At 35.9% G+C, this 13,464-nt stretch overlaps 1 protein-coding gene across 1 annotated transcript in view; it reads left to right on the forward strand.

Annotated features, from left to right (window-relative positions):
* Nucleotides 1-495: 495 nt before the first annotated feature.
* The window catches only part of LOC306888269 (spondin-1-like), a gene marked incomplete at its 3' end in the record, with an annotated part of 188,143 nt that continues 175,174 nt past the window's right edge, over nucleotides 496-13,464 (forward strand). Inside the window, exons 1-2 of the mRNA XM_079446464.1 lie at nucleotides 496-974; nucleotides 2,303-2,409. Of these exons, the coding sequence (XP_079302590.1) occupies nucleotides 737-974; nucleotides 2,303-2,409 (345 nt within the window). The 5' untranslated portion in view covers nucleotides 496-736. The remainder of the gene's footprint in view (nucleotides 975-2,302; nucleotides 2,410-13,464) is intronic.

Below are 13,464 nucleotides of genomic sequence, written 5' to 3' on the forward strand. Positions count from 1 at the left end.
GAAAGACAACAAGAAAATAGGCTACTAATCACAACACTATATGCAAAATGCTTTAAAGAATAAGACCAATCAAAATGTACAAAGCAAATATTGCGATGACATCATAGTCGTGGATCCTAGTTTTTTTTTTATTATTGTTATTTTGTTTTTAATTTTTATAATTTCTTAAAATGCATAATATTTACAAAATGCAAAATAAAGGTTGAAGTTTGAAAAGTTAAAAGTTTAGTTCAGCTGTCTCCAATAATTGGGTGCTCTAATATTTATAGGCAAACATTGAGAAGGCTTGAGAAAGCAGAATGTTCCAGTGAATGAATGAATGAATGAATAAATGAATGAATGATAATGTAAAATAATGAAATAAAATTAAATATTTATAAAATTTATAATTAATAAGGACCGCATATAATTTGTTCTGACGGTTCTAAAAATATCTGAAAACCGGGGCTCTCTCTGTTCTGAGCATGTGGTCTTTGTTTTTAAGTTTGTGTGGCTGAATCTATTCAGCTGTCAGTGTGAGGCAGCAGCACTAGAGTCAGTCCACTCTGAATGTGCCACTCGGTACAGACGGGCGATTCCTCATCTCTCTTTCTCTCTTCAGTTCAGGATGACAAAATAACACGGTGAGGGCGGAGATATCAGCATCTGCGTATATGGGAGCCTGTCGTTACAGCCAAGTTTAGTTTCCACTAGAGTTCAACACTCTAGAAACACGCTTATAAGTGCGTATTGGGAAATGAAAGTGAAGCGATCGGAGATGTGGAGAGCCGTTGTCCTGCTGCTGTTAACCGGCTGCGTGTGCGCGAGTGTGCCTGAGGAGCCCGCGGACAGAGCGGCTTCATCTGACGGCTATTGCAGCTGGATAACGCGGGCTCAGCCTCACGGAGCTGGAGGCAGGAGGGAGGGCTTCACTGAGTTCAGACTGCGAGTGGAAGGAGACCCGGAGCATTATCAACCCGGCAGCACTTACCGAGGTACATGTCACTGTTTCAGCTGTTGTCAGGACCACCGGCGCAGACAGAGACCCTTCACGGTGCGCGCGCTGGAGATAGGGGCTTTGTTTGAAAAACTAACAAGCTGCCTATAGGTAGCATGATAGGGCTTAATATTGCCTAAGTGATAGTGGAAATTTGGTTTTATTGTGATGCGGGGAAGTTGTCTCATAACTATAACGTTTTGAGTCAAAAGTCCATAAATATTTGTGTTCTCTTGTGGTCATTGTGTTGGTTTTAAATGAAAACAAACTATCTTTTCTCTCTCTCTCTCTTTACATTAAGCAAAGGGTAAACCAAAACAGTAGATTTTAATAGCTGAACTGTGTTATCAGGACAAGGATGTAATTTATATGGTCAGTCAGGGCAAGTTGTCACATTTAAATCAGGGTGAGCTGTCACACATTTAATTTCAATTGAATTGATCATCTACAGTGTCTGTTTTCAAAAACTGTAGATTTGGCAATTTGCCTTTTTCATTTTTGCTGTTTTATAAATTGATCAGTTTAAATGCTGCTTAAAGCAGCATTTAAACATTTTTAATACTGATATGCCATGGATGGGTTGAGTTATGTTAGATAACGTTGTCATATCTGACATGACTGACTGACTGACTGAATGAATGAAAAAACAAACAAACAAAAACATAAAAAGTCAGAGTTTCTGGACTAGAAAAGAAGTGAAGTTCCTAAAAGCAATTTTGGGAGCGGTGAACCTATCTAATTTTTCAGTGAGCTGCTGGAGCATGTAAGCAGCGCTCACCTTGCTCCAGCATCTGTTTCGTCCGTTTCCTTCACCTTCACCTCCCCAACTCCACAAAAAAAAAAAAAATAGGCATCTTGATATCCATACTTATCTTCCAAGCATTTGTAGCTGTCTCCTTCAGCCTCTCCACTGCGAACAACAAGCCAAATGAGTTCAATGAGTATCCTTAGTAACTAAAGATTTTATGATTTTACATTTATTCATTTTACATTTATCTGAGGCTTTTATCCAAAGCGACTTACAATTGCTATATATGTCAGAGGTCGCACGCCTCTGGAGCAACTAGGGGTTAAGTGTCTTGCTCAGGGACACATTGGTGTCTCACAGTGGATTCGAACCCGGGTCTCTCACACCAAAGGCATGTGTCTTATCCACTGCGCCATCACCACCCCCGGCTGGTGGGTGGTGATGGCGCGGCTCATTTTAACTTATGAAAAATCAGAAACCTGATATCATTGTATTTGTTTTACTGATTTTGATTGACCTGTGAAAGCAATCAGAAAGGTAATTCAACTGATTATTTTTTTTATTGTGATTATTTCCAGTTTCCCTGTATGCAACCAACCCTGCATACTTCAGAGGCTTTACTCTTATCGCTCTGAAGGAAGGGTACAATGGTGACCAAGAGGATGATTATGCTGGAAATTTCCAGGTGAGAATCTGACCAAAGTCAAGCACACTAGCAATGCGATACACTCTTGGGAAACATAATTCTCTGTGATATAAAACATGGTAAACCCCGAAAATAAAACCCATATAATCATATAATTCATAATTAGACTAGAAAAAAAAAGATGGTTGTTCATTTTCTAAAAATAAATGAAGATATTTTTAAGGAAACCTGAGCTCTCTCTCTTCATCGAAAGTCAGTTCAACCAAATCTAGACAGTTCAAAAGTTAATAAAACATTGTGAACATAATCCATATGAATCAAGTGTCAATCAAGTATGGTTAGCCTTCCATTTATATTTGATGAGCTCTATATATGTGCACTGATCAATGTTTAGGGCTATATGGGAATAAAAGCATTAATTAAATGTGTTCATCATATCAAGTGATTGTGTCTTGGATTGAACTTCTCGGTTCATATAGATTCTACTTTAAAAACTAGCGTTTTTATGAACTTTTTGAAATGCCAAATTTGCACGGACTTTCAGTGGGGGACATTGGTGCTTCAAAGATGAACAAAAGTCTTATGGGTTTGGAAAAAAAATGAGGCTCAATAAATGATGACAGAATTGTTTTTTGGTGAACTAACCCTTTAAAGGGGTGGATGACTGTTTTTTGTTTGTTTTTTTCTAGGCTTGATTGTGTTTATGGAATGCAGTCTAACATGTGTTAATGCTTTGTTTAAAAAACTGTCCCTTCTCCTATAAACGCGCTGATGATTTCCTGGTTTTAAGCCACTCCCTCAGAAATATGCAATGGCTCAGATTGGTTAGCTGCAAGCACTGCTCTTAATGGTATGATATTTGTTTGTTGTTGTCTCATACTTTTAGATACGCTGTTAATTTGTAAATTAACTGCTACTGCTTATGTTAGCTTTTAATATACAGTGTTATCCTGATTAAAGCTTTAATACAGTACAGCAACCGCACGCATGTCCATGTTTAACGCTTTGCATAGCTATGTGAAAATAAGTGCATATATTGGAACAGTTCATTGCTGGATCTGAGAGAGAGAGAGAGAAATGCAGAGCAGGGGGACGCGAGAAACAGTATTAAGAACCGCTGCTTTTGAATATTGATTTTGAAACTTGTGAATCCATTAGAATCGTTAGAAGGCAGAATACGTTTTAGTTTTCTCTTCCTCTTCTCTAAAGCAGTTGAACATGGCCTCGCCTCCTTTGCTGCATGTTCCCGGGGGCAGGGTTTATCTGGGTTTGTGATGTCACAAACTGAGGAACTAACTTGTTGTAGTCCCAACAAGCTGTTTTTGTAGGCATTAAACTGCCAAATTTTAACTCTGTTTGCATTGAACTTCAAGCCTTGTAACTTTGCAGATATTGTTTATGATCAAACAGCAACATTACACACTAACTAACGTTAAAAAAGTGAAATCACAATCAACCACCACTTTAAAGGAAATTATTATTGCTTCTGTGTTATTTTGGGTCACTACTTGATGTCCAAAGAGAACCAATTACATCACCTGGATCTCATGGATATGAGATGCCCTGAGTCCTTCTGGGAAAATAAATTACAGAAGACTCCACTCATATAGAGCTGATGGTTTAGTCTGTATAAGACATCCATCCTGATTGCCTGGCTGTGGGATCTACTGTACTCCCTTTGTGTGCTGGAGCCAAGCTCAGATTCAGCCACACCTGGCAAAGCTCTTACATCAACACCATATGCTGCCTCTCCGCACGAGCTCTCATGCTATGCCAGAGAGTGGAAACGGAACAAAAAAGGCCCATTAAATGTCACATAAACCATGAATCTCAGCTCCCTGCAGAAATGCTCTGCTCAAACCTGCTCTTGCACAGAACAGATTTCTTTTTTTCCAAGTGGGATATAGATCAGTGGTTCTCAGCTGATTTTGTTTCACATCCCAGATTAGACATTTACATTTAGTAAATGGCGAAGAACACAATACAACACTGTACAAAATTGTTAAGCTTTCAAAAGTAAACAAATATGTCCTTGAAACCATTGTTTGGAATTTATACCAACAAAAACTGTGTTGCACCAAAATTTGGATGGTTTCATGATATTGAAGTCCAATAATACAAAACAATTATACTTGACTCAAATTATGCTTATCCTTGTTAAAACTGAACTCTGAGCAGTACTTTCTGTTAATTTTGTATACCTTGTTAATGGTTTTTGAGGATGAAGGCGTCACACAACCTGTAAATGTTGGCATATCTAAATTAGCTAGATTCTACCAAATGGCAAATCAGTTCATAATTGATTGATTAATTGACTGATTGATGTATTTACATTTTACACATGTACACAACCCTACATCAGACTAAAAGCTACCATTTTTTGGGTGTTGTCCCAACAGATGAGAACCTGTGATGAAGAGGGCATTACATACAGTTTTGTCCACCTGAGAACATTTTTTTTGGTAATGCGCTCTGATGGTTTGTTCTGATATCTGGAGTTACCAGTCAGATTGCTAATTGCCTATGCTAGTACAGTGGGTAAAGAGTGTTTTGGCAAGGTCCTCATTGTATGTATTGTGATTGTACAGATTTTTCAGTCTGAATACATCCCGTCAGATTGCATATTCTGAATGCAAAGTTTCTGTACCCTAAACTCTACAAATCTTTGTGTGTTACCATAGCTGGGAGAAGCTTGTGAGTCCTATTGAAGAAAGCCGCTGAGACACCTGACTAAAGATATTCTCAAATGTGTCAGAGCAAATCAGTATGACAGCTCAGTGCACAACTGGTGTATCTTGAATTAAAAATAATGCTAAACATATTATTGTCATTCCAATGTTTTTGGAAGTTATTCTTACTATAGTTTACTAAATTATATTTGAATCAAATATACATTTTGTTCCACTCAAACTCTGTTGATCACTTTTTTTTCTGATTGAGGTTTATATAAGGGCTTTTCATTTCAGTTGATTACAGATTATTAGGATGTGTAAGTTTGTCATCTCCACTTCATCTAAACTGCCATGGTCCTGTGCGTCTTTGTCTGCATAGTGCTTAGTGAGGAAATACAGAACTTGCTAAAGCATTTAGCATCACTTTACACCGGCTTGGGAGGAAGTGGACAGGAGTGGGAGAGAATATTTGATTTGATTTGACAAAAGAAAGCCAGATGCTTCAGACTAGGTTTACTGGTAATGTGCAAAAATGAAAGATTACATAAGGAGGCCAAAAACAAATAGTATGGGATTTTTGGCAGAAACAGAGAAGGTTTTCTTTTTTGCTTGAACACAGAGTTATAGCACAAGTCTGTAACAAGATATGCCAAAGTCCTTGACGTACTGTATTACATAATATAGTGGCATAGACACAGGGTATAACGTACTTGGAAATGTCAATTTATTTATTTATTTTTCTCTTTTAAGCTTTTTTTGTTTGCATTATAATTATTATTAGTATTATTTTTTAAAGAGGCTGCTTATAATAAACCTACATAAATGAGCAGAGCAATCTAAACATATTATCTTACCTGATTACAGTGATTTGGCTCTTTTTAATAAATTTTATTGGATTCCTTCCAAATTGAAAGGGGCATCATGCATCTGAGTGTGCAAATGATAGCTCAAGTTTGTCAAAAACATGAGGAGAAGCATTGGGATACAATTTGGTTTAGCAAAGAAAAAAAAAAACCCTGCAAATTAAGGAAACATCTTCATCAATTTGACAACACTCTCAACACAACCAAATACTTGAAACAAAACCAAATACAGAAACGTGCTGCATATAGGCACAGACCACATGCTTTTTTGGGGGGATATTATTAGCCTAAATAAGCTGACAAAATGCACAATTACTGTAACTGTGAGAGGTTATGTAAGCTGGCTAACTTACTTTTACATCTTCCCTAACAAAAATGAACCATGGTTTTATTATTAAAATAAAATAAAACAAAACAAAATAAAATAAATAAGTAAATGTATTTATATATATATATATATAAATACATAAATATATATATATATATATATATATATATATATATATATATGCTCCCAGATAATGTTCATTTTTGTTCTACTTGTTTTGTTGACACTGACTGCTTACTATACTATACTACAAGAATGTCAATAAAGTAGGCATCAATAGCCTTGTGGTTAATGTGTCAGCACATAGCGCTACTGTGCTCACGGCAACCTGAGACCCATCTGTAGGTTTTTTGCCACTCCCCTCTCTCCTCCCAGTAATTTGCTGTCTTCTCTCTACTGTCCTATCTCAATAAAAAGGCATAAAAAAGAATGTCAGTAAAGTGTACTTGGAAAGCCAATGGTTGATTGCTAAGATTGCATATTATTCATAATGTGAGTTATTCAAGTGATAACTCCCATTATGAAAGAATGTTTAAATGTTCACACAGTTTCACTGAGAAACAACTCATTAGTTTTGATCAGCAAGCAACTTCCATTTGGTTATTTTCCAAATTGTAGGCAACTGTATTCAATCTTTAGTACACGTGCCAAAACATGTGCCATTTCTTAAAAAAAAAAAAAAATAATGAGAAATTAAAATCTGGTGTGAACAAGAAACAAATTCTTCAGAGATCTAAAATTATTGATTTGAGGGGAAATACACCAGACTGAGCCAACGCTGTTTCCTATATGAGGAGAGAAAAAAAGGGAGCTACCTAACAGTAGGCAGCAAGACGACTCACTAGATATTTTGCTATTATAAAACCATGGTCAATTTTCATTGTTTTGGGGTATTTTTGGCATTGTTGTGGTCTTGCAGTGCATTTCTGTATTTGGATTTGTTGTCAGTATTTGCAGCACATTTCTGTTTCTGCAGCACATTTTTGTATTAGTTTGTGTTGTGTGTATTTGCAACATGCCTATGTATGTGGTTCTATTGTGAGTATTTGCAGCACATTTCTGTTTTTGATTCTGTTGTGAGTATTTGCAGCACATGTGCTGTCAAACTGATGACAATATTTTCTTAATTTGCTGATGTTTTTTTTTTTCTATTTGCATGTGTTTTCTTATTCATTGAGCTCTCTCAGTCATCGTACAAAACAGTAGGTAATATACTATGTAATTTTAACAATGTTTGTATGAGAACAATTAGGCAGATTTGGACAGGATTAAAATTATAAAGCACATCTGTAAAACACAAATTTCTAACATCTTCTGGGAAATCTAGTGTTGGAATAGTGTGGCATACACTGAAAAAAAAAAAAAAAGTGTAGACTTTGTAATAAGAATAGTTGCTGATTGAAAAAAGTACAGACATGATATTTTCTCATTTTACAATTTAAAATACTTTGCAAGTATGATTCTCCTCTGTGTCTTTCTTTGATTGCATATACAGATAGCCAATCAGATTGAAGCTTGCCAGTTGAACAAAGTACCAAGTTTTTAGTGCAGTAGGTATTTGGCGGTCAGCAAACAGACTGTTGGAGGTCCGTGGGTGTGCTGAGGCTGAGACTGGGTGTGTTTAAATACCAAGCCTTAACTATGAGAAACACTAATTCTGGTCGCAGCAAATGCCATTAAATCTAAGACCTTGTCCTGTAGTCATAAACAGATTTTATTATGCCTGCATCTTCTGTGTAATTAACTGAAATAGGGTCAGCGATGACAGCTTTTGGTGTAATTACTCAGGCTAAAACATGCCCACGTAGGCAACACTCCCTAAGGGATGTGAGCCGTGGAGGGCTGAAGGAAGGGTCGGCGCCTTGCAGAGACACCCTCACTGCTCCTCTCTCATTCCTTGTCTCTGTTCTTTTCGCTCATTTCCCCAGAGAGCTCACCTTAGTGTCTCTGTCCTTAATGAGTGAGAGCACTGCCATTCTGATTCTTTGAGTCAGAGCTGCCACACAATGTCTCACCTTTTACCCCTCTGCTGCATTTTCCACTTAGCTGGGAGAGGATTGTGATAATGCTTGGGGTTTTAAGTGCTTTGGAAAAGTTTCACGAGTTGGGATCTGTTTTGAGACAAGAGGCTTAAATGTTAACAGTATTTCGGCTTTTGACAATTTGACAACAAAATGTACCATAAAGTGCCATATTATGTGTACTGTATATGGGAAACTGGTACCATGGCAGAAGGTGACAATGTTTTTTTTTGTATTTTGATCATTTATTTTTTGAAAATATTTAGCTAATATTTGCATTTTTCTGTGTACCATGATGAAACCATCTATTACCACTGTGGTGTGGTCAAAGTCTTTGTAAGGGAATACTGAAGAGAATTCCTTGAGAAGCTATGCTGATTCATGACCACAAGTACTGACCTCCCTATTAACCTCCAGAACCAACCTGGAGGGCAGTTGCATTTATTATTTAGTTTCTTATTATTCCCAGGAGCTGGCAGACACCCTTTCTCTTTCTTTGGTCTTTTATTTGCTCTTGAAATTGATTTTGTGCCATAGTTAATTAGTGCCAGCCTTGGGTTTCTTTGAATGGATGATGCGGTATGGCTCTGTGAGGAGAGATTGTCGAGGAAACACAGGAAGCATTCACTCAGAGCCGTTCAGTCAGTGATATGTTTCCTGATCGTATTCAAATTCAAAGATGATGAAGGCACTGCAAACATAATATTACCGAATTCCCCAGGAGTACCTAAATGACAAAAGTGAGGAAAATTAATTGCTTTGCAGAATGTTTGCTCAAAGTGATGCTTGGATAAATGACACAAGCTCAGATTTGGAGAGTTTGAATAAAACCATGTTTCTGGATCTGTTCCAATATCTAGTGAGTCGTCTTGCTGCCTACTGTTAGGTAGCTCCCTTTTTTTCTCTCCTCATATAGGAAACAGCTTTGGCTCAGTCTGGTTTATTTCCCCTCAAAACAATAATTTTAGATCTCTGAAGAATTTGTTTCTTGTTCACACCAGATTTTCATTTCTCTTTTTTTTTTAAGAAATGGCACATGTTTTGGCACGTGTACTAAAGATTGAATACAGTTGCCTACAATTTGGAAAATAACCAAATGCAAGTTGCTTGCTGATCAAAACTAATGAGTTGTTTCTCAGTGAAACTGTGTGAACTTTAAACATTCTTTCATAATGGGAGTTATCACTTGAATAACTCACATTATGAATAATATGAAATCTTAGCAATCAACCATTGGCTTTCCAAGTACACTTTACTGACATTCTTTTTTTATGCCTTTTTATTGAGATAGGACAGTAGAGAGAAGACAGCAAATTACTGGGAGGAGAGAGGGGAGTGGCAAAAAACCTAGAGATGGGTCTCAGGTTGCCGTGAGCACAGTTGTGCGATGTGCTGACACATTAACCACAAAGCTATTGATGCCTACTTTATTGACATTCTTGTAGTATAGTATAGTAAGCAGTCAGTGTCAACAAAACAAGTAGAACAAAAATGAACATTACCTGGGAACATGACCATTTTGACCAGTACGCTCACACAGAATTTTTAGGTGCCTTACTCATAATTGATTTTAAATAGAATTTGGTGTTTGCTTATAATATTGTTAAGCCAACTCTGTACTACTAGAGAGCATATCTCTTTAATACTCAAAAAAAAAAAAAAAAAGAAAAAAAAGAATCCATAGCACAAACAAATACTGAATAAAACTAATCAAATATTTTTAATCAAACTTATAATGAATGTTTCTGAAAACACTAAACACAGACCCTGACCTGCTCTGTTCCGTCCTTTTTTGACAGTTTTAATATTCTATTGGGAACTAGCTCTATAAAGCAGGACATTTTATTGTATTCCTCAATATATTCCTGTTCTTCCTCCTCCTATATATTTATATATATATATATATATAAAAAAAACTTATTTATTTTTTTTTCTTCTGGGCCTCGATGAAGGTAAAGACAGGCATACTCTGGAGACTCAGGTCTCTTTCGCACTCATCTGGCAGGAGAGGCAGCCATATCAAACCAGCCACCTCAGGAACAGCCCCCCTGTACTTGCTTGCTGGCTTGGATTCAGGACCTGGAGTGAAAGAGCAGCACTCTGTTTCTCGTCAGCCTTCAAGGTTGATATGGCCCAATAAGGCTTGGCTTTTTTTGTTGTTTTCTTACTGTGCCTCCAGAGAAACCTTTTGCAACTAGGGTTATTTGAAGCACGGCTTATTTAAAATCTGGGAGCATGCGCCTTCTCAGCCATTTTTGAGACTACTCTAAAATCACTTTTTGTTAGGTTCTCCTGGGAGGTGAGCTGGCACTGGTACTTACTGACTATTTATTGCAGATTGTGCATCTTGTTCTCATTATGGTGAGTAACCAGGCTGTGGTCCTTGCTGAAACAATAGCTATGGTTTTAACTCTATATATTTAAATGAAATGAGTCTTAGGCATTATTTAGACAGAAGAGAAAAACTGTCATTTATAATATGTCATTTTTTATATAGCTATAATGTTATATAATTAACTGAGGAATTTATTAAATATCAGATAATTACTACAGTGGCCATTGTGACTTTACAATTTTCAAGATCAGACTTTCCTTATATTGATTTAATTTTCTTTTTACATTAGCTGGGATACCAGCAGTGTTTGAACCACCAACTGTTATCTTACCCAGAAAGCTGTAACAAAGCTCTAAATCCACAATGTAGGGGTATGAGGAAGCACAACAAGAAGCCGTTGACCATCAAAATAAGTAAGGGGAAGCATTGTAAGAAAAAAAAAAAATAAAAAATAAAAAAAATAAAAAATAAAAAATAAATATATATATATATATATATATATATATATATATATATATATATATATATATATATATATATATATATATATATATATATATAGTTCAGATGCAAACCTCTCTAAATCCATCAGCCTTCTCTTCTTTTAAATGAGCATTTTTTTATCAGGCTCTTATGATCAGGTTCAGTAGTTTAATTTTAAAGGTAATGATAAGGAAATTAGTTAGTGAATAACATACCTTTTTTTTCAAAAATATCACTTTAGACAAACTATTGGTTTTTAACAAGTTAGATTTTCTTTTGCATCAAAACCAGCTAAATCCATTTGTGCTTTTTTTGCAAAAACCTCTAAATCCACCTCTTTGGGACAAGACAGTAAATAGTTGAAAAATCACTAAAGATACAACTATAAACCCTGTATAACAGTATAACACAGTATAACCACAATGGCACAAAATGGCAGCATATTTATTTTAACAACAAAAAACAGACGTTACACAAACAACCAAACATTAAAAATGCATTAAAAATACATACATCTGGCATAACATCCATATGAGACAGAAGAATGGCATCTTGTTTGACTTGGTCGTTAGTGAAATAGAGCTGTTGTTTGATGTATAACAAATCAGATTCAGGCTAATCCATTTAATCGTACTCCATCTTTTATGTTAATAATCTCAATCTGAATCTGAATATAAAACGATCTCCACAGAAAAACCAGCTCCTCAGCGCGCCGTTATATTGAAACCACTCAGAATCATATGATTCGATTCGCGCCTTTTGATTGGTTCTCGGAACATAGCAGCTTTTGCTGCCAAAGGGAAGTGGCGTTTAGAGGCTTTTGCCAACAAACTGATATTTCTGAATGGGCTGACGCTGGAATTTAGAGGATTTGAAGCAAAAATATTTGTTGAACGTGTACTATGTGCTGTAAGCATTCGCTCAATGTTATCTCATTTTTGACAGAGGTGGCGTTTAGCGGCTTTTGCATCTGAACCCCTCATATATATATATATATATATATATATATATATATATATATATATATATATATATATATATACAGCAAACACATACATTTTTACCAAGGTTGTGTGAAAAAAAACATCTTTGATGATATTACATAAATACAATATTGATAAGGAAGTGATTGTTTTCATCTTTTTTATCTAATGTTTTAGTGATACATAAACATAAGTGTGGGGAAAATGTGGACGAGCTGACTGTTGACCCTGCATTTTTCAAACTAATGTGCTTAAGGCCAATTCACACTGCACAGACAAACTCCAACAAACAAGTTGGCCGTTGGATTTAGAATCTTATGAAAAATAACTGTCATGTTCACACTGCCCCAACAGACACCAACCAACTCTATATCCATAAGCATGTTCAGTCGGGTGAAAACAAATTCCAACCAATGCCAACAGGGGTAACACACTGATCCAACAAACTCCAACAGACTAGTTTGTTGGCGTTTGTCTGTGCGGTGTGAATTGGCCTTTAGACTACACACTTTTTGATTGATTTGTGTGTTATAAACCATATAGATATATACTTTAGTTACGACTAGAGGTCGACCGATTGATCAGCAAGTGAAGTACATAATAAATAATATTTTGGCATTCAAATACATCGCGAATACGGAAACATTTGATTTTGTGTCGAATGAGAGACCCAACGTTGGTTTCAGTTTCGTTTTAGCCTAAATTAATTAATTTTGGCTTGTCGTTTATAGCTAGCTTCTTATATTTTTAATTCTTGTTCTTTTCTAAATACTGTTAATTGAAATAATTTGTTGTGGAGTGAGGGGAACTACAATTGCCTAGCTATGTTTACAGTGTTTATTATAATGTTTGTAAACATTCCGTGTCGGCATTAGGCCTATTTCTGAATGAAATAATAAAATGTGACTTATACACAACTTTTCTCTCGCTCTCTCCCTCTCTCTAAAAAACACAATTAAATAAAAAACCTTTTAAAATATTTAAATAAATTACTGAATTTTTTTTTTAAACCGTTTAACTGATTGTATTAATCGCTCAAAATTCTTACGGTCGGTTAACGGTTAACCAGTTAAAATGAACATCCCTGTGAAAGCAGTGGCAAGTTTCCAAAGAGCTGCGACACGCTGTCAGGTGGATTATGGAGCTCTCAACTCCGCGCTGTCAATATGTTTGAATGGAAGTAGAGAGCATTTGTAATTCACATAAGCATACAACATTAGTGAATATTACAAAAGACAAGCAAATAAGGAATTTAAACCAATAAAAAAAAGTTCAGACTCAGAACAAGTGTTCAAGTGAAGTTCAGTTGTTGTATATAGTTTTGTTCACTTCAGACCAAAAATTAAGAAATGCTGCCGAGTGCTACTGTGTAACACTACTCTTGTTTATTTTATTTATTATATTATTTA

This window comes from Barbus barbus (assembly GCF_936440315.1).
Source record: "Barbus barbus genome assembly, chromosome: 22".
Taxonomy (NCBI): Eukaryota; Metazoa; Chordata; class Actinopteri; order Cypriniformes; family Cyprinidae; genus Barbus; species Barbus barbus.